This window comes from Centruroides sculpturatus, unplaced genomic scaffold (assembly GCF_000671375.1).
Source record: "Centruroides sculpturatus isolate CEXI.00-Female unplaced genomic scaffold, Cexi_2.0 scaffold138, whole genome shotgun sequence".
NCBI classification, from domain to species: domain Eukaryota; kingdom Metazoa; phylum Arthropoda; class Arachnida; order Scorpiones; family Buthidae; genus Centruroides; species Centruroides sculpturatus.
The window spans coordinates 896,209-917,174 of NW_019384434.1; the positions used below are offsets into that span (position 1 = coordinate 896,209).

The 20,966-nt window shown below is 28.5% G+C and overlaps 4 protein-coding genes across 4 annotated transcripts; 3 read left to right on the plus strand and 1 right to left on the minus strand.

The window, feature by feature from the left end:
• The first annotated feature begins 2,707 nt into the window (after positions 1-2,707).
• Positions 2,708-3,805, plus strand: LOC111619831 (venom protein 302-like). The gene is made up of 3 exons (XM_023361649.1): positions 2,708-2,830; positions 2,908-3,037; positions 3,555-3,805. The coding sequence occupies exons 1-3, from the start codon at positions 2,733-2,735 to the stop codon at positions 3,702-3,704; spliced, it is 378 nt and encodes a 125-aa protein (XP_023217417.1). The 5' UTR covers positions 2,708-2,732; the 3' UTR covers positions 3,705-3,805.
• A 1,945-nt stretch (positions 3,806-5,750) lies between these two features.
• Positions 5,751-13,638, minus strand: LOC111619820 (protein artichoke-like). Its single transcript, XM_023361640.1, has 5 exons — positions 13,282-13,638; positions 11,499-12,612; positions 10,379-10,637; positions 6,732-7,831; positions 5,751-6,208 (listed from the first exon to the last, which is right to left on the minus strand). Exons 2-5 carry the CDS (start codon positions 12,602-12,604, stop codon positions 5,929-5,931), a joined length of 2,745 nt encoding a protein of 914 aa, XP_023217408.1. The 5' UTR covers positions 12,605-12,612; positions 13,282-13,638; the 3' UTR covers positions 5,751-5,928.
• A 796-nt stretch (positions 13,639-14,434) lies between these two features.
• On the plus strand, positions 14,435-15,370 carry LOC111619858 (venom protein 302-like). The gene is made up of 3 exons (XM_023361681.1): positions 14,435-14,864; positions 14,933-15,041; positions 15,137-15,370. The coding sequence occupies exons 1-3, from the start codon at positions 14,827-14,829 to the stop codon at positions 15,266-15,268; spliced, it is 279 nt and encodes a 92-aa protein (XP_023217449.1). The 5' UTR covers positions 14,435-14,826; the 3' UTR covers positions 15,269-15,370.
• A 1,815-nt stretch (positions 15,371-17,185) lies between these two features.
• Positions 17,186-20,702, plus strand: LOC111619857 (venom protein 302-like). Its single transcript, XM_023361680.1, has 3 exons — positions 17,186-19,548; positions 20,220-20,343; positions 20,417-20,702. Exons 1-3 carry the CDS (start codon positions 19,511-19,513, stop codon positions 20,582-20,584), a joined length of 330 nt encoding a protein of 109 aa, XP_023217448.1. The 5' UTR covers positions 17,186-19,510; the 3' UTR covers positions 20,585-20,702.
• The last annotated feature ends 264 nt before the right edge of the window (positions 20,703-20,966 follow it).

Below are 20,966 nucleotides of genomic sequence, written 5' to 3' on the forward strand. Positions count from 1 at the left end.
ACTTGAGTGTTCGTTGATTATATAAAATAACCGAAGCTTTATATCTCACCATGAAAGTTTATTTACAATCATGTACAAAATTTTGTTTTACACTTATTGAGTAAAAGCTCGATCGGTTACAAGCATGCTTCGGTACAGAACATCCACTCGTCGTGCGTAGCGTAGCCGAAAGAGAGAAAAAGAAATATGGCGGACGGCCTGCACATGTTTTTATAGCGCCACCTGGATTTTCAGATGCAGCGCTAGGTTACAATTATATTGGCCCGCCTAAAGTGTTCTTCTTTTCCTTTGGCCCGCTCTTTAAAAAGTTTGCCCATCACTGCACTAATCGAAAGTCAGTGAAATCTAGGTCATTGCGACACGGTGCGAAAATGGCGGAAAACGAGCTTTTGTGTATGTTCTCTCGTGGCTACTCTAGAATAGATCTGGAAAGATTTATCGAAAACATCCGAAAGTATTCATGTATCTACGACAAGAAGTATCCCGATTATAATAATGGATGCCTAAAACACGCGGTATGGACGGCCAAAGGAAAATACTTCAATTTAGAGGCTTATATAATAAAAAAAAAGCTAAGCGTAATAAGGGCTGTATATTATATTAATTAATAATCTATATCTATATCTATATCTATATCTATCTATCTATATATATATATATATATGGACATGTATGTCCCTATATTTCACTTTTCAGCCAAAACTACACATCGCACATGAATGGTGTTTGTATGTGGTAGTAGCCCCAAGTCACCATTCGTGCACTATGGTGGTTGCGTCTCGATAGCTATAAGGGTGCGGGAGATATGAGGCTGAAAGTGGTTGAAAGTGGAAGATTTTATATTTCGATTTTAAAAATTTTGGAATTCGAATTCGAATTTAAATTCGTTTACAATCGTTCTATAATCGAACCAATTCGAATTCGAATTTAAATTCGAATTGGTTCGATTATAGAACGATTGTAAACGTTCCGGAAAATTCACCAAATTGAAAATAGTTCGTTTGACTGGACGTAAAAATTCTCTAATTAGTCTGGAAACGGTGGACCTAATTCTTGCATTCTGTGAAAACGGGTAAGATTAGCTATAATGTAATTATCTTAATCTTCACTATCGTTACTTTTTGTCTAGCGAAGCGGGTCTTTGCAGCTAGATTCTAGATTACTTGGAAAAACAGTCTTTTATATACAGTCTATAAAAAACTATGTTACATACAAATAAAAACCCAGCGAAGCGAATCATTGCAGCTAGTAATAAATAAAATTGTGTGTGGCGCCATCTGTTATCATATTTTGTTTCGAAAGCTTTTTATATTATTAATCGTTATAATTTGACAAAAAGGTAGATAAAGACAAGTTTTATTTTTTTTTTTAAATTGTAAATGCTAATAACAAGTAAAATTCTTTATTTAGTTGTATTCCTCTCGAGATATGACACGTTACTATGTTTCTCTTCCAATCTCCTCGACCTTTAACCACCAAAATTGAATACAAGCAATGTCCCTTATATACAAACTACCAAACCAAATTTCGTTATTTAATCATTATCCAATTTAGAGATATTAAACGAAATGCACGCCAACACACACTTACTTCTTGTTATTTTAAACAGAAGAAAATTATAATACAGTGCAACCTCGGTATACGACCTTAATCCGTTCCTGGTGTTTGGACTTATACCGAATAGGACGTATACCAAACCAACTTTTTCCATAAGAAGTAATGTAAAAATGATTAATCCGTTCTCATGTAAAAAAAAATGGCTGGCTTTAAACACCTCGCTTTCCTGGCTGGTTTCTGCTTGATTTTTCATGAGATCAGCATGTATCCTTTCATCTTTCTTGCAAAAAATTTCTTCCAATACGCTGTCGCCAGCGCACTGTTTTTCAGTTATCCAAAGTAAAAGCAATTTCTCGACATGATCTAATTTCTTCGATCTCTGTTTAGAAATTGATTTAACCCCTTTCGCAACGTTAGCAGATTTAATAATGTCTTTATTTTTCACGATTGTCGATATCGTCGTTCTCGGAATACGGAATGCAACAGTTAAATCTCGAACACACGTGCCACCTTTATATTTCTCAGCAAACTCTTTTTTCAGTTCTATTGTCATTTTTTTATTTTTCTGTTGCCTTTTTTGCAATTCATGATTAATAAAAATAATAAAATGTTACTTACAAATTAAAATCAGAAAAAATTTAACAAAGTTATAAACCGTGGCACCGCGAACGTCTAATCTGGTCTAGTACACCGATAGTGCAACTTGTTCATAGATGGCGCTTATAATTGAATTAAGTCGTATACCGAAGAAAAGTCGTATACCGAGCAAAATTTGTTTCGTCCAAACAGGACGTATTCCGAATTGGACGTATTCTAAAGCAGACGTATACCGAGGTTCCACTGTACTTTACAACATCAAGTCAAAATGCCCCAATTAAACACTTATAAGTAACAAACACTTGTATTAAGATATAAAAGTTGGCAAAATTCAAATTAGAAATGAAAATTCTAATATTAGAAACGAATTTAATTCACGAGTATAATTTACCATAGTTTAGAGTATTTGTAATTGTAAGATAATTGCTTTTTTAGTAATTGCAAATAATTATTTAATATTTATTTATTAGTAATTATATTTTATAAATTATTTTTCTTGCATCCTACTGAAATTAAAAATTAAAAAATATGCCTATCTGGATTTTTTTAACAGGAAATCCAATTAGAAGAGAAACAGGATGTTAACAGAGATAAATGTAACTTTTGCAAGTTTTCTTCACTTAACAGTTGAAATTAAAATGTTGCGCTTTGTAATTTTACTCTCCTTGATAGGAAGGTAAGCCCATTTAAATATTTACACCATATTTTATATATAAACTTATAAAAATTACCTAAAGATGAATTTCTTTCTAGTCTGTACGCTCTGTCATGTCCTTGCTGGGAATGGACAGAAAAGCAATTAAAGGAATATTGTCCAGACATTTCGACATGTCCTCTTGGTTTAACTCTCGATTCTTGTGGATGCTGCCAAGAATGTGAAAAGGTAAATATTATACCTTATGTGCGGATCCTGACTCTGTATTAGTGTTTGGGAAGTATCGAGTAGACTAACTTAAAAATGTTTCTTGTGCTTTTTAATCAATAGGGAAAGCAAATAAGGGTTTGGGATCTTAAAAAAAATATATTTTTTTTAAATTAAGGGCTCAGCAATAAAATTCTAAACCCCAAAAAGTATGTGCCGTTGTACAGTGTAATACACAGACACGTTCTGGGATTTTTCGTATAAATTCGTAAACTTATACATGGACCAGATAGTTAAATCATAACGTTTTGTCTTATTGTAGGATTCTTCAATCCTTTATTAAAATGCTATTTGGATTTTTATAATTTGTCATAAAGTATTTCCTTGTTCATTCCTCATACTCGTTGACTGATCCTATTTCTGGTCGAATCTAGCAATTGAAAAAATTGGATTTAGACCGACAATTACGCGAATTTTCAAGCACTAAAAAATGAAATCGTATACTAATTCTGATCTGAAACGTAATTACATTTTTCAGGCCTTAGGTGAAGTGTGTGGAGGACCTTGGTTTACTTCAGGAAAATGCGGAGCCGGATTAAGATGCCAAACTGACGACGGAAACGAAGTAAGTGACGAAGATTACCCGGGTACTTTGGACAGTGGTACTTGTGTTAGAGACACCGACTAAGCGTAAATCTTTGAAATTGGAGAATATCTAATCTTACAATGAATAAAATACGAAATATGTACTTAAAAATGAAATAAAATTGAAAATTATAATCATTTAAATTGTTTTAGATATAATTTTGTAAATTTACAGAAGATCGGATCTTGCTGATCGCGTATTTGATGATCGGGCGATAAAAATTACTCTAAAATTCAGGGGTCGAAGTCTTAAATACTTTCGATAATTCCGAAGGATCGATATCTAATAGCAATAGAATGCTTACGTTGTATATGCGATGTCATGTTGTGCATAAATGTTACTGGATGTTAGCTTCTTAGGCACTTACCTGCGGTTTGCTGTTTTTTAAGTTCGTATTGCATACCAACCGTATTATAGAAAGTAATAAAGGAGCTCGAGTCTCAGGAGCAAAGTTGATGAACGAAGTTACGAGACTAATTAGTAGAAGGACAGCCTTATTTACAAAAGAGAAGAAAAAATCATTAATACGACTTTTAAACTTTTACAAATGAATCGCGGATCAAATCATTTGTTACTCGACCATACGATGAAGAAAAAAGAAACCTTCACTTGATCCGTAATGTACCAGAAAAGGAACAGAAGGGGACGATGTTCTGTTGTTCCCGGTCGCCCCCTCTTGTCCTCGTAACACCTTTCTATCTTGTCGATTCGGGCCGAACTTTGATGAAAAAGGAAAGGTTTTCCTGGAATGGAGAATGAGACTCGAAGGCAGAACCGAACTAGAATCCTTCGCTTCTGATTTTCTCTCTAACACAGAAAGTTTTCCTTGCCTTTTATCAACCTTATTATGCAAACGAGCGTAACAGCCTCATTCGGACCGTTATTCCAAATTCTAATGTCACCCCCTTCGCGAAAGACGATACTTGCATTCCTCCAAAAGAGAGTTTAAAGTTAATAAATTATTTAAAAAATAGTTTGTCTTTATCTGGATTATATTTCTATGGCTATTTAAATGTATCAGAGGATAGCGTGCGAACCAAACATATAAAGCGCTATCTGCCTGTTTTTGAAGAAAACTTTTTAACAAACTTTTCTCTCATCATTATAAAGTACAGCAGTTCGTTTCCCTGTACTATCAAGTAATTTCTTTATTAAATCTTCTAATATGATAGATTTATATATTATTTATAGTTATTTTAACTAATATTACATATAAATAATTGCTATAAATAAAAAATGAGAGGCGAGAGTCACGAAACGATGAGAGATCTTGGCATTGAAACTTCTAGAGTACATGTATATATTTATATAATTCTAAATTGCATATACTAAATTCAGTCATAAACATAATAATATTTTATCTTTAAATTGCATCGAATTTATTATTTGTTTAACGTAAACATTAGGCAATAATTATCTTACTTATGTGTATAGAAATACATTTTATAACATAAGATTCTCCAACAGAATATGAATTATTATCGAAAAATTCTTATTAAAATTATTTAAAAATTATATTTAGTTTTAAAATTAAACACATTTATTTCATTATTATCTCATTTTTATGTGTTTAAAGTTCCTTTATCTCCGTTGCCACACACACATACTACCAGAGTTATCAGCATCCGGTGTGTACTCTACATTAAGCAACCCTCATTGAATTAGCAACAATAATAATTAAATTTAATTATTATTATAAAATTATTTAATTTAAATTTATACAAATTTTATGAAGCTTTTTTTTATAAATTTCTGCATCCTCCAGACTGTAAGTTGAGAAATTAGTCATTGAAATCATTGACGCATATGTTTACGTTAATTTATTTATAGTTTGGAGAAATTTTGATTTAAAGTTTAAAATCTTTTATCCAATTTATAAATTTATTGTAGAATTGTTTTTATTCCAATAAAATCTAACAAGAAAAACCTACTTAACCTCGAGTATTTCTCGTATGTTTTATATGAAGCACTCGAAAGCTTTCTAAACCTTACGCATATTAGAAATAATGTACATAAATTAGATATTTAATTAAATATCTAATTGTCTTTCCAGTAATTTTCATTAAAAATTGTTTTTAAAATCGTAAATAACAAATAGAAAATGATTTTATTTAAAAGCTTTACATTAAGAATGTATGCCACAATACTTTAACAATAACGAAAGCTTTGGGAATAAAAATAATATTTTCAGGTTTATGCACCGATACTTTATACTCTTTAACTTAATGAAAGATTATGTACAAAAAGTTTCATAATAGAATATTGTCTATAAATCAATAGCATCATTGGGATTTGTCTGCGCTTTGACATAGTATACGGCTCCAGTGCCACGTTTCCGGTATATCCACCAAGATCGGATGTATTTCCGCTTAAGTATTAATATACCAATAATTACTATTAGTAGAATCGATGCCAAACCTACTAAAGCAGCAATAGTCCTTATGGCAGTTTCCGAATATTGCGAGGGTGCTTCATGCAAACAGATGAATTCTTCTTCTCTTAGATCCGTCACTAACTTCCCTTGATTGGGCTTGGGACCATAGCACCTAGAACAAATAATCATTGAGAAAACGTAGAACATTACATATATAAGTGATTCATAAAATAATAACTCTCGTAGGGCATATTTTAACTTAGAATCTAGCTAAATTTGGAGTCAGCTTGATATTAGGTTGTTACTTTGTATAGAGGTCTAATGATCTTCTGTATAGGTATATCAAGCTTTTACATTAAGATTTATAGAAGATATCATCATTACAACTGGAAATACCTTTAACATGACGATTTAATTCGTCGTTTCTTTGCTTCCATACAACATTCTTTTATAATTATTCGTAACGGAACCTCTAAGGAGATCATAAATTCTTAAGCATGAGAATTCGATGGATTTTATGCAATTATATCAAATAACTTGTTAGTTGTTGTAAGTTTAGTTTGGTTGCCACATCGGTGTTATTCAATTAACAACGTTTGCAAAGCGTTGTTATTTGAATAACTCAGGCAAACTTATACAAAGTGTTATTATTTTTGAATCACTTTGCATAAAACTTGTTATTGATAGAAATTTACCTGAAATCTGTAGTTAATTCGGCTGGAATGCTGCAGTTAACGATCCAAGCTAGGTAGCAATTACAATACCAATGATTTCCTTGAAGATCCAAAGTAGGAATTGCGTGCCAAGGTAACATATTACTGTTTAAAGTAGATAAGGCATTGCTTCTTAATTTGACGACTTTTAAATTAAGACTAGAAATTTGTGCGGGGTTATAAATCCCATCAAATGCAGAAGGATCGATGTACTGAAGCTGTGCATTTGATGACATTTTTAATGTTTTCAACGAACTCAACGGGGAAAAAGTGAATTCCTCAACTTTTTTCAATTTCGGCATTTCGCTTAAATCCAATAATTCCAATTTAGTTAAATATGTGAAAGAATCTTTATTCAGTTTTATAAATTTATTTTCACTGAGATATAATTGTTTTAAATTAGTCGAGCTTCTTAGAGCGCTGGATGGTACTTTATCAAAGTCGTTCTTCGACAGATCAAGATATTCGAGTTTATCTAACGTATGAAATATTCCATCTGGTAAACTATGAGCTCTGATATCAGATAGATCCATATAATTAACACAAAGCAGTGGCATAAAGATATCCTGTGATAAATAACGTAGAGGATTTCCCGACATTCTCAAAACTTGAAGCTTCACTAGAGGATCGAATATGCCTTTTGGCAACAATTTTATGTTATTATAACTGAAGTTTAACGTTAATAAATTTTCTAATCCCGTAAAAATGTCCTTATCTAATGTTGTAAGAAGATTCTGACTTAAATCCAAATATTCTAATTTGGGATAACTCTGAAATACGTTGGATTTAATGGATTCCAAGTTCACGAAATCCAAATCTAATTCTTTGATGATGTAGTTATCTTCTAGGGAATCTAACACGGTGATGTTGTTGTGACTTAAGTCCAGTCTGTAAGGATTCACAGGCCACGATTCCATGGGTGGTATGCTTTGAAATTGCCTATACTCGCAGTTGATATTCACCATTTGAGAATCTGCATCATGCTCCGTGCATTTGCAGGAATCACACAGATTTTCGGCACTTACACCCGATCTATATATTGTAACAAGTAATGACACGACGATAAATTCATACAACATGATTTATTTGGACCTCTCTTGATTAATCTGAATGAAAAATATATTTAAAAAAATCTTTGTTAATTTAATAGAAAGTGAGTTAAAATTTAAATTATAAATTACATCAAATCTAACGTTATTAATTAAAGTAGTTAACATTCGAGTACATGTGAACTGACTACTTACTCTTTACATGTACTCCAATACGTTAATTGCACTTAAAAAAATAGTATTTTCTCCACGTTATCACCAAACTGTAAACAATTCGAAACACATTTAAAGCTCTATAACGTATTCTACATATATATATAAATATTAATAAAATAGAAAATAATTTTCCAATAATTTCATTCGTTAGACAGACAAACGAACGTATAAGTCAGTTTTTAAAATCTATATTAAAATATCTCAACAAGTCGATCGCGGGTTCTAGTAGAGTCACGAATTATATGTCAAGGTCTTAACAGACAAGAAGAGGTTGAGAAATGCTATAACTATAACAAACGATTGACATTGAATGGCAAACAAAGACACTCGTTAATAACACGAATTGAAAAGCTCTAAAATAAATGATAAAAATGACAATAAATATATATATATATATATAAAGCTTACTACATTGATAAATTACGAACGAAATTCTCGATACAGTTACATGTGTTAAAGGTATAAAACAGATGAATCATTCGATCGCATCTGTACACTCGACTAACGTGTAGAGGTATCATAAAAATTACTTTAAACTACAATTTCTCTCAATAATATTTATAAAAATACAATTTTATTTTATTATTTTTTATTCTATAATTTATGTATTTTTATTTTATATAATTTTTTTTAAATAAAAATTATTTTAAAACACATAAAAAGANTATTTAATTAATTAAATAGATTAAAATATTTTTTAAAAAGTTAATGATTTATTTAAAAATATAAAAATATTTATTATTTTTTTAAAAATTACAATAAAGTAGCAGCTTTGTCATGATGATTATATGTAAGATATATAAAAATCAAAGTTAATAAGGAAGTAGGAGATTCAATTCTCTTTACTTTTTTTTATTAATTTATTTCTCTGTTAAAAGCTTCTTAAATTAAAAGAAAAATTCTTGAATTTATTTATCTAGTTGCATTATTTTAGTTACCAGTTGACCCCCCTATAACACTGTTGATTATTCCGTTTTATATGAATTCCATGTTGTACGAGACACTTAGATTTTACAAATACGTGTGCCGGGCTGTGAACGGCTCACGTATTTATAAAATCTAAGTGACTGGTACAACATGGAATTCATATAAAACGGAATAATCAACAGTGTTGTAGGGGGGTCGACTTGTACTTTATTTCACAAGTGAAACCGTTTGTATTTTAATTATTCAGGATTAGATAAAATACTTGCTTATTTTATATAATATTAATCTATAAACTTAATTTATTATTAATTGCATAGAAATTTAATTCTAATTAAACATATAAACGTCTCAATTCATTTGTATTATCAAAGGTGAAAAGATTTCGTAACAGTTTTTGATGCTAAATTATATATATTTAGATAAGTTTATATAATAAATATATACTTACAAATTATGAATATTTTAATAAATGATGAATTTATCCATTCGTTTTGACAAAAGATCCTTCCAGAAAAGGCAGATTATTGTGCAAGATACAAAGTCCTTTGCGAAAACAACTGGATGCGAGAATAATCTTTTGTACAGATAAGGAGAAACGATAACACTAAAATCAGGTATTAAAGTTCAACAATTTATAACATTTTTATTACAGAAATTAAGTTAATTTTCTAATGTATTATTTTTTTTCTCTAATTTAAATATAAAATTCTAAAATAATTAAATGTAAAATGCTGGAGACAAGAAAGGTAAAGTCATTCGACACCGTCACTCGGTATCGTATGAACAAAGGGGAAAAACTCGTCTAACGTTAATTATAACAAAGATAAAATTTGAATAATGTTTTAAATATTAAATTTTTATGCTTTTTAAAATAAGAAAATAATAATAACTTTTATTTCTTTATAATAAATACTTTTACATCAAAACTAAAAGAATAGAGACAATGTTTTTGTAAGAGTTGACAAAGCTGATTCATGTAGTGATAAGATATTTAAATGGTGTAGCAATACCGAGATAAAAGCTGATTAATTATTTTGGAAGAGGTTTATGATAAAAATTTCTTTTTCTTGTAAATATAATATAGGGTGGTCCAAAAGACAGTTAACCGAATGTTTTGGGAACAATTCAGCCAGCAATTTGGAAGTGTATCACAGCTTTATAATTTGTTCATCGAATTATATTTTAAACAATTTTGTAAACAATGGAGGAGGTGTATCGAAGCAGAAAGCAATTTAGTCTTTATAACGGTTTTTAATAACTTTTGGAGCACCCCAAAATGGGAATTTCAATATATAATATATTTTTAGAAAATTTATTAATAAATACTTTTTAATTGCAAGTGTTTTTTTTTAGTTTTCGATTTTTTTTATTATTTTTTTAATAAAAATATACAAATATTTAAAAAAGAATTATGCAAATTTTGGGTTTTGGTTATTCTTTAGGTTCGTATTCGATGTCGTCTTCTTTTCTTTGGAACACCTTGTGATATTTTGTTTGAAATTTCGAGTTGCAGGTAATGCATAATCCTCTTTTATTCAGGAAGATTGTTATTGTTAGAACAACACCTATAAACACAGTCACTGTGATCAAGGTTAATGTTATTATTAGTTGAGCACTCATGTGACTTTCGCACTCAAAATCATTTAGTGGTATATTTGATACTAACTTGCCTGCTAAATTTGATGGAGAAGAGCACCTGTAATAGATAATAATACGTTATAAAATTTTAAATTTATCATTATTTAAATAAAGACACGAAGCAAAACATAAAGATCATTCTAAAGTGAAAACCTGATTATCAAATTCGACAGATCACAATCCTGTTGAGACTCTAAAGGAAAGCCATTCTGTCACTCCCTGAATAAATGCCTACATGTAACTGTACAGTCCCAGATACTATAGAGTACCTTTAAACACTTCGTTCGGCCTATGTATTGACGATTCCAGGCTGTTTTAGAAGTACAGTACGTAGTGGAGCAAAGGATTCAGACACCTGGTCTTAATGTTTTGCTCGATCACTATATGTATAAGGCTATCACTTCTTCAGATTTTATTTGTCGGGGCATTGGCATTGTTCTATGCCATCCCTACACAACGAAAAATGCTCAAAGGAATCAGTGAACCTTCACAAGATATTGTGTTTAATTACATCCTTCTGGTTTGATCAGAAAGAAATAAAATTTGGTTTTATTTGTTAAAAGTTTCTTTCAACTGTTCTCTAGGAAGAGCCGTTTAATTTATGTATTTATTTAGTAAACATTTTAATTTTGTTAAAAAGTTTTATTTTACAGCATCAGCTCTGTACACAGCAAATAATTTTATCTTGACAATACACTTTAAGTACCTTTCTACAAAGGAAAAAGTACTAATTCTTGCTGTTTTTTTCAGGAGGCGAATTTTGAAAGGCCTTATCTCATGAAGGATCACACTTGGCAGCATGATTCTGCTTGTATAGGATGTCCTATAAACTTTGGAGAGTGACAACAGTACCAGAGATAAATTTTACCCTATAAGTTTGTTTAAGAGCTAAATAATTTAAAGAATAAAGATTAATTACCTGATATTGTATTGAAGATCGTGTTTCCAGTGTATCTTTCCTAACCATTGAACTTTGCAGTCGCAATGCCAAGGATTTCCAGACAAATCTGTATAAGTTATGCGCTTCCAATTCAATAATTTCTCCGATAATGTTGTTAAAGCATTATTTCTTAAATATATCATCTCTATATGCTTTAACGGAAACGTATTATTGGTAGCGAAAGCCATAGAATCGATCACTTCGAGCTTATAATTATCGGAGCAATGAAGGATTCTCAAATTGATCAGACCTTCGAAAGCAAATTTCTCTATATTTTTCAGTTCAGCCATATTGCTTATATATAAACTTGTAAGATTAACTAAACCTTTAAAATCTCCAGATTTGATATATTTTATTGGATTATCGTTTAACCATAGAACAACTAAACTCTTCAGGTCCTTCAGAGCACTCGATGGAACTGAGGATAATGCGTTATTAGCAAGAGATAGATACTTCAAATTGGTGTTAGAAGCAAATAATTTCGGAAGCAAACTACTAAATCCAGTATAACGTAAGTTTAAGTTTTCTAATTTCGGTAAATATGTGAAAAAATCTTTATCGAAGTACATAAATGGATTGAATTCTAAGGACAGATCAGTCAGCATCTTTGTCGGCATAAAAGTATTTGGAATGATATTTTGGATGTTATTATAGCTAAGATCGAGTTTCTTAAGAGACTTGACACCACTAAAAACATCTACAGCGAGGTTCCATATATAATTATGTGACAAATCCAAACGAATTAACTGATTGAGGTTAGAGAAAGCTTCACTAGAAATGAAATTTATATTATTATATGATAAATCTAAATCACGTAAATTTGTTCCTTTTGCAAAGTTTTTTTGAATATTCTTAATTTCGTTTCCTTGGAAATTGACTTCGATAATTTCTTCAGAAAATTGCAATTTACTTTCGAAGTCTGTAATTTTTAAATTTGAACAGTCTATTTTAGTATCTTCGCAATTGCATTTGAACGGTGGTTTACATAAAGGATGCTCGTCGTCATCTTCATCATCAAAAAATATGTTAAGTGAATAACAAGGACATAAAAGAATAAACTTTAGTGACAACAGGAAGATGAGCATTTTTATACCTGAAACATAAATATATTAATTTATAGATACTTTATTAAAGAACCTTACGAATAGGTATATTTAAAATAAATATATTATCTATAGTATGTATAATACAAGGAGATTCAATAACCATAGAATACTGGTACTTTTCGTGAGTTAGTGCATGGCTAACTGGCTGGCCACGTGTTTTCTGGCTTACTTTCATGTTCGTAACACCTAACCAGGAGCCAGTTTTCCCATCGAAAAACTTGCTGGCGTGTACAGTACAAACGAACAAGTTTATTCAAACGTAGGCAAGATGACTTAACTTCATTATGTAATCACTTCTAAGTCATACAATACAGTCTATGTAGATACCACGTAACTAAATGCACATACAAATGTTAACACGTCTATCCCTTTATCTGATCTGTGTTTCCTATGGAAACTTTTGCTTTACTCATTATATTAAACTTGTATGTATTATAATAAACTAGTATCCTTCGACCTAACTTCTATATGTTAAACACTAGATAATAGAAATTATTGGGTATCAGGAAATCTTATTACAATAGCCTAAGGGTATTGTATAGCCTAAGGGTATACAACGTGTACACACAATAACTTATTGATCACTCTTACACTAAATAGATCATAATTTGATAAATATAAACGTAAATAAAACATAATAACTGATTTAAACTCACCTCGTTCGTGGTAAATTATGTTAATAAAAATGGCAGAAAATAATTGTTTCTTCTCCCGACATTTCTCTTGTTATCAGTTAACTGGATAAAGTTCAACTTAAGTTATAGATAAGAAATATAACTTGACATTTTCGTTAATTTATTTTCATATTTTCTTCCAAAAATTCTCCACTGATCATTCAAATAAATCGATTTACAGTACGAAAATTCCATGAAAGTTTCGACTGACGTAGTTATTAAGATCATTTAGAGTATATTTTCAAACAGAATTTTCATTTTAAAAGATAATACAACGTTATCTCTAGATAATCAAAGGATAATTAAGTATTTCTAAAGAATATTTTATTTTTAAATTCACGAATTCGAGTTAAAAAGTGTAAAATATTATTAACAAAACTCGCTATGTAAAGTGAAGCTTATTTATTGAGCTTATTATATAGAGTAGTTCGCTTTATAAATCTTATTTTTTTAAAGAAAAGTTTATTATGTAAATTAAAGCTAAATTTCCCATAAGTATAGTATTATTTATAAAGGTTCTGTTCCGTTAAATATAATGAATACAGTTATGATGAAAACTAGGTTATTGTATAAGAAATAAAATTAATTAATCTAATTAAAGTCGTTTCCTCGAATTAAAATAAAAAGAAATTAAATAACGCACATAACATTTTCCTTTTATGAAGACAATAATGTAGTTCATTTGAAAGATAAATTAGAGAGATGATGCTGTATCCAGAGAATCAAGAATGGAAAGATGATGCTGTTTATTATTAAATATTTATAAATAAAATATTTTTCAGATTATATTAAATTAAAAATGAAATAGTTTTATAAATTCTGTAATAAAATACTTTATATATAATAAAAATTTGAGCGAATGAGCAACTGTTTAGTCTAGTTCAAGTGAGTCAACCTCCAAGAAAATCGTTCCTGAGGCCATATTTGGCATTATTTATTATAATTATTTGATGATAAAATATTATTACACTACCAAAAATATCAAAAAGTTAACTTATACTAAGTATTAGTGTAATTAATTTTTATAAATTAATAAACAGATACAATTTATACCTTCTGAAGGAAATTTGAAATTTGAAGCTTTATTTATTATTTTAAAAATTAAACATAAAATTCATCTTCTAAATTAATGAAATTTTAGCCTTACAGTTTAAAAAATTAATTAATTAGGTTATTATTATTTTATAAGAAGAGAGATATTGATAAAAACATCATCTCCCTGTTCTAGTTTAATACATAATTTAATATTAATGATTTCATTGACCCGCTATAAAATTACGAATAAAAGAATTTTTGTTTAATTTTATATTAGTGTTTATGATACAGAAGAGTACTCTTACAAAATACTTTTATAGAGTTAATAAAACAATAGTTTCTGTTAAACGATATCAATAACTAAAATTTCCGGTAATTGAGTGTATCGTAAAATTAAAGTAGAGGGTCTTTGAACCTCTTAAATGCTGTTATATAAAAGAAGAACTCAAGAACAGTAAACAAAGTCAATATACAAATATAGAGTGGAGGAAAATGTTGTGCTTTATGATTCTCTTTGGGCTCATTGTGAGGTAAGTTATATATATATAATTACATAATTTACATCTCTTGACTTAATTTATTTTAAAAAATATTTTAGTTCTTATTGTATACCTTGCTCTTGTGATAAAAAATCGTGCAAACCTCTCACAAATTGCAAATTTGGAATGGTTAAGGATGGTTGCAATTGCTGTCAAGTATGTGCCAAGGTAAAGATTTTAATATTCGTTTAATAGGATTAACTATTCGAGAAGCTCTTTTACGTATTATTTTCTTATATTTTTACTAAATTTAAATGTTAAAGGGTGTTGGAGAGAGTTGCGGAGGTCGTTTCAACGTTCATGGAATTTGTGCGGATGATTTAGAATGCGTTTATTCACGTTCTCTTACAAATTTGGAGAAATTAAAAAGAGGAGGCACATGTATCGGTGCTTAAATATCTTCTAACATCGAAGAATAACTGTATTTTTTATTTTTATATTCTTTTTTTATATTCCTCTATGAATATTTGATTGCTAGCAATTTCCTATAGAGGTGTTATGTATTCAATGTTATTCGTATAAATAAANTAATTAGAAATTTTCCTATCGATCAATGTAAACGTATAACAGTTACAGATGCACTTACCAGTTCATAACTTCCACATTAATAGTGAATATCATACTAAATAATGATAATTACGAGGCTTACAAATAGATATTTCATTAAATAGACCGTTACATATTAATCGACACGCCATAATTTAATAGAATATTAATTAATTTTAATAACTTTAATGACATTTTGTTAATAAACTCTTACGAAACAAGTTAATCTTGACGTCATTTATACTTTGGAAACAAATTACGTCACTGAAAAGGTGGCGAAGGCAACTTAAGTGAGTCAACTGGGTTGAACGATAAGAAAAGCATTCAGGTAGGTTTAAGTATGTATATTTAAGTAATAAAACACATATTTTAATAATTTTTATAGAATTAAATTGCTATTAACTCGCTTCCATCTGTTGTAGATTGTCAGCATTTGTATGAGAATTTCTTTAAAATTTTATAATTAAATGGTCCAATTTTGTTAATATTTTATAATAATTTGAATATAAAAATTAAATAATACTTTTAAAATCTATAAGAAAGCTGTTTCTAGTTTATATTACATTAAAATGGAACTTGAAACGAATGCACTTTCCTTTAGATTTTTGAGGAAGAAAATATATCATAAAATATTAAATTTCTATATAAACATTCTTTAATTTATAAATTTAAATACCTTATTTATTTAAATAATAATAAATTAGAATACTTTTCTAATGTAAAAACACTAAAAAACAGAAAATTAATGATAAAACTATGTTAAATAATAATATAAAAGTCGTGGATTATGAAATATTTAATCAAGATGAACCGGTTGTATACGTTTTTCTATATACTTTAGAGAATAAATTTTAAAAAAATAACTAAAATTTATAATAATTTAGACCAAAAACGTGACTAAAATGGATATTTTTAAAGTTGTTTACTTAAATCATTTCTCAATAGATACGATTACAAAGAATGACGTGACAAGAATATTTAATAACTTGGTATATAAATAAAGAAAAATAGGTAAATATATTTGTAACAATGAAAAGATTTATATTCCAAATTCTCCTACTTACTTGCCTCTTTATAAGGTAATTGTAATTAATTTTTAAATCGTTATTATTTAATTTTAATTTAAGCAATAAGTTTAATTAATTAATTAATTAATTATCTAAAAGTTGTAATATATTTTTTTAAAATATTTCTCAGTATAAATTCTTTAGCGTGTCCGTGTCGTAAGAACAGATATGTTTGTCCACCTCCTCCAAAATACTGTCCAAATGGAACTACTAAAGACCCTTGCGGTTGTTGTGAAATCTGTGCTAAAAAACAAAGTAAATTTTGAATAATTTTCTTTTTCTAACTCTATTTTATTTATTTAACATAATAATTTAATGAGTTTTTTATAAAATACATTAAAAAAATTAATGTAGAAATTCATATAAATCGAATATAAACCAATAAATTTAGCTATAGTTTTACATAGGTTTATGCAATTTTATTTAGTTTACATTTATTTTTAATTAATTTATTTCATATTTTATTCAAATTTCGTGAATTAATTTGAATATTTTTCTAGAATAATTTATTCACAAACTTAAAATTAAATATAACATAAACTGGTATTTATAAGAGACTATACAACATGAATAAAGAGAATTTATTCTAATAAAATATATTTATACATTTAAAAATATTAAAATTATTTATTTAGAAAATTAATAAAATAATTAAAATAAAATTATTAATTTTTCAAAAATTTATTTTTAGAGTGAAAGAAAGAAATGAATATTTTTCGAAGAATCCTTTTGCATAAAAAGAAAATTAATTTAAATTGACTAAAATTTTATTTGTTTTGTTAAATTTATTTTAAAATACATTCGTTTTTTATATATCTGTAGAGTTTTTAATCCATTCTAGTCGAATTATGCAATAATAGTTCATTGCCTAAATGATGAAACAGAGAGGAAGAGGATGAAGAAGCGGAGATTTACAGCATCCTTTCTCTTTCTATTTCATAAATTTCGTATTACAAAATTATAAAATGACAATATTTTATCATTTTTAATTAAAATAAGTGCGAAATTAGCACTTTGTGTATGATATTTTTAATATTTTAATATGTATTTTTGTGCTTTGTAAACGTGAACAAATACAATCTATACTGTTGTATTTTATTAAATAATTCGTTTATCACAAGCGATATTTATTCGTTTAGTTTCTATTTCTAACGCCAGGTGGCGGTAGCGTAGCATCGCGTGCTATTTAATCACCCTCTGATTAATTATACAAACAAAAGTATGTCAAGTATATACATGATATAAACAATGATATTAATCGCAAGGGGAAAAATGGCGCTGTCTTCGTATTCTGGGTATAGTTTTCTGATATATATATATATACATAAAATCAGATAATTTCGACATTTATTGATAAATTTACCATTATTATTGTAATATTTTTCGTGTGAAGTTTTTACTTTAATTGTATTAAATAATCTAAAACTATTCGAGCTTTATTTTCTTTTAATTTTTTTTTCATGTTTACAAAGTAGAAATACTGAAAATAACCCACGTTTACAATTATCTCGTGTCCTTCTTTGTCTTTAACTATTTCCATCGTTGTATGGATGGCTACTTCTTATCAAACATCTCCATTCGTTTCTTTTATTTATCTCTTTCCAGTCGGATCTATAAAGGATAATTTATAGGAAAAGGGTTGTCCCTATTCCTATAAATCACCCTATATACAATCCTTCCATTTTCTTCTTGGTTTAGGGAGAGTAAACCCTTCAACTCTTGCCTCTGTCATCCTCCTCCTTCTTCTCCATCAGATCACAGTTTCATCTTTTCTCTTGACTCCCTGTTTTTTCTATTGGGGGCCAAGAGACAGATGAAACAGTAATCTGAAAGATAAGAAAAGTTTCTTCCTTCATTCATCTTCTCCAATACACCCTTTTCCTTCAGACCAACCTTTATATTACCTTCATTACGTATATAGGCTGAATTTAGAGACTAGTTATGGTTCCTAAAGTAAGTCCTATCCCTCTAACATATAATAATAAATCTATAATCGGGTAAGATGCTTTTTTTAATTCAATACTAAAGGAAAATCACGTAATTTTTACGATTTCTAACGGGGGATATCGAATGAAATTTGTCATAAAGAATTATTCATTTTACAGTTCAGAATCAAATTACTGAATTAGAATTCCGATCATTGTATATATTAATCGAGGTAGTAGCATAGAAAAATATCACTCTTCCACTAGAAATATTCAAGTTCGAAACCCAATAGGGAAGACCTCGACCTACTTCCTCTCCTGTCGATCTTCCTAGAAACAGATTAGTAGATAAGAAAGGTATATCTTGTGTGTTGAACAATAAGAATAAGGATCTTAAATACGAGGAATGTCTTATTTTACTTATATTTTCTCAAGGCATATCTCTATAAATCACGATTTTTTTATGTTTAATGAAAGTGTGGTGTTGACAGGTTATTTTAAATGATTATATCAATAATAAAAAATAACAACCCAATTCGTTAATTAGTTAATTAACTCTTAACTCATTAACATGCTAATTAGTTAATTATGCATTCAAAATTTCTTAAATAAGTATAAGAATAATTCATAAAAAACAGTTAAAAAGTTAATATAATTATTATACAAAATATAAACACTATAAAGACTCGGCATTCCCAAAAATAGCTTAGCCCAAATGTCAGTTAATTGCTGTTAAGCTTTAATTGCTTTCTAAAAACTCCCAACCTTCGCACGGTTAACTGATATTTGAGCCACCCCGTGGTGTTAAAAAATTGAAATAAACATCCCCCTCTCCATACAAATAAGCATATTAATTATATAAAAATCTACGAAAGATAATCGACATTTTAAAAAAATCTAATTATAATAATAACAATGTTAGAGAAAACAATTCGAAAAGCAACTTGACGTCATGTTAATGAATCTCCATTTCGTGAAAAATAAAAGAGTGACGTCACACGAAAGTGTTGGGAACTGGTCGAAGCAGTAAGTAAGATGTACTAAAACCCGATGAACAATCGTACAAGTAAGTGAGTCAATTAGAGGAAGATCAATTGTGATGTTGACTTTAATCGTATTGTTTGCACTCGTTGCGAGGTGAGTAAAAATTTCTCCTTTATTATTCCTACGTGAAATTTGCTATGAAATTCTCCTAATTATAACTACTTTTATGTGAAAAATTCAGTATTAAAATACGATAATAATTTAATAAATAAATAAATAATTAAATTAATCTTCTACTTAAATTTACTGTATTATTTTACAGAATTTTATTGTGTTTATACTTATGAAATTTATTTAATTTCTTACTGTATTTATTTACTTATTTATTTACAATATTTACACAATTTACTGTATTTATTTATTGATTTTATTACGTTGACAAATACAATAAAATCGGAAATTTATTGTATTCCTAACAACGTAACGTTCCATTGTTGTAAAAACAATTAAAAAGAATTAATTGTTAAAGTGATATTTACATACATTTTAAATGAAATTAACTTTGTAACATAATTAAATTATTACGTCATAAATTAATTTAAAAAATAGACGAAGTGTAACTGTATACAACGAACGTGTATATGCATTAATACAGTAAACGTCACAGGAGCAGGTATGCGTTTTTTTTTTTAGAAGAAAAATTACGCATAAAATATGGAAAAAATTTAAATATAAAATTAATTTATTATTAAAATTAACTGAATATAATGTTTTTAAATGCAATTCTTTAGCATAAATTTATTTTATTTTTGTTTTTTCTTCAGTATATCCGCTTTATCTTGTCCTTGCCATTCCAATATAGAGTTAATTAAGTCGTGTAAGAATCCCAAAAACTGCACCAATGGCCTGATAGAAGACAGTTGCGGTTGCTGCAAAGTCTGCGCTAAGGTAAGTTAAGAAGAAATTTAATTAAATTTAATTATTTTTCAGTTAAATTTTTAATTAATTTGCACGTTCGTAGGCCGAAAACGACAAATGTGGAGGACCTTGGCATATGCATGGGCGTTGTGGCAAAGGGTTAGTTTGCGTTAAACCCGAAAATCGTCCCAAACACATATCGCTTCAACCCGAAGGTACATGTAAACCTTTAAAAAAGGTACAAAGCTTATTTGGAATTAATGTTTCGTGAACATGCTGCCAAAATTATTAACTTTTATCATCACTTGTTACCTTTGTTTCCACGTTTATTGTATTCCTATTTGCTTATCTGTGAAAATTAAATACTGTGTTTAAAAATATGCATTAAAGTAAAGTATTCTGGTCATTTTTTTTAAAGTTATAATCAAAACGAAGCGAGATCTTCCATTAAATTAAAATAAGTATAATCGAAGTTTAATTGTCGTTACCGTATGGTTTCCACCATGTTGGATTTTATACGTTATGAATTTAAACGTAAATTTATCGTTCGTGCCTTACTTTTGGTGAGTATAAAATAATAAAATGTGTATAAAAGTTAGTTTAAATGTTTATAAAATGATTTATATGCTTAAAATATTTGAATAAGGAAAAAA

Bases quoted from the DNA above. Each gene is read 5' to 3' on its own strand.
- LOC111619831 (XM_023361649.1), top strand. From the start codon at position 2,733: ATGTTAACAGAGATAAATGTAACTTTTGCAAGTTTTCTTCACTTAACA. The intron at 2,831-2,907 runs GTAAGCCCATTT...ATTTCTTTCTAG, and splicing joins TTACTCTCCTTGATAGGAAG to TCTGTACGCTCTGTCATGTC. The intron at 3,038-3,554 runs GTAAATATTATA...TACATTTTTCAG, and splicing joins GCTGCCAAGAATGTGAAAAG to GCCTTAGGTGAAGTGTGTGG.
- LOC111619820 (XM_023361640.1), bottom strand. From the start codon at position 12,604: ATGCTCATCTTCCTGTTGTCACTAAAGTTTATTCTTTTATGTCCTTGT. The intron at 7,832-10,378 runs GAATAACCAAAA...AGGTCCAAATAA, and splicing joins ACATCGAATACGAACCTAAA to ATCATGTTGTATGAATTTAT. The intron at 6,209-6,731 runs GTAAATTTCTAT...TATTTGTTCTAG, and splicing joins GAATTAACTACAGATTTCAG to GTGCTATGGTCCCAAGCCCA.
- LOC111619858 (XM_023361681.1), top strand. From the start codon at position 14,827: ATGTTGTGCTTTATGATTCTCTTTGGGCTCATTGTGAG. The intron at 14,865-14,932 runs GTAAGTTATATA...AAAATATTTTAG, and splicing joins CTCTTTGGGCTCATTGTGAG to TTCTTATTGTATACCTTGCT. The intron at 15,042-15,136 runs GTAAAGATTTTA...TAAATGTTAAAG, and splicing joins GCTGTCAAGTATGTGCCAAG to GGTGTTGGAGAGAGTTGCGG.
- LOC111619857 (XM_023361680.1), top strand. From the start codon at position 19,511: ATGTTGACTTTAATCGTATTGTTTGCACTCGTTGCGAG. The intron at 19,549-20,219 runs GTGAGTAAAAAT...TTTTTTCTTCAG, and splicing joins TTGTTTGCACTCGTTGCGAG to TATATCCGCTTTATCTTGTC. The intron at 20,344-20,416 runs GTAAGTTAAGAA...GCACGTTCGTAG, and splicing joins GCTGCAAAGTCTGCGCTAAG to GCCGAAAACGACAAATGTGG.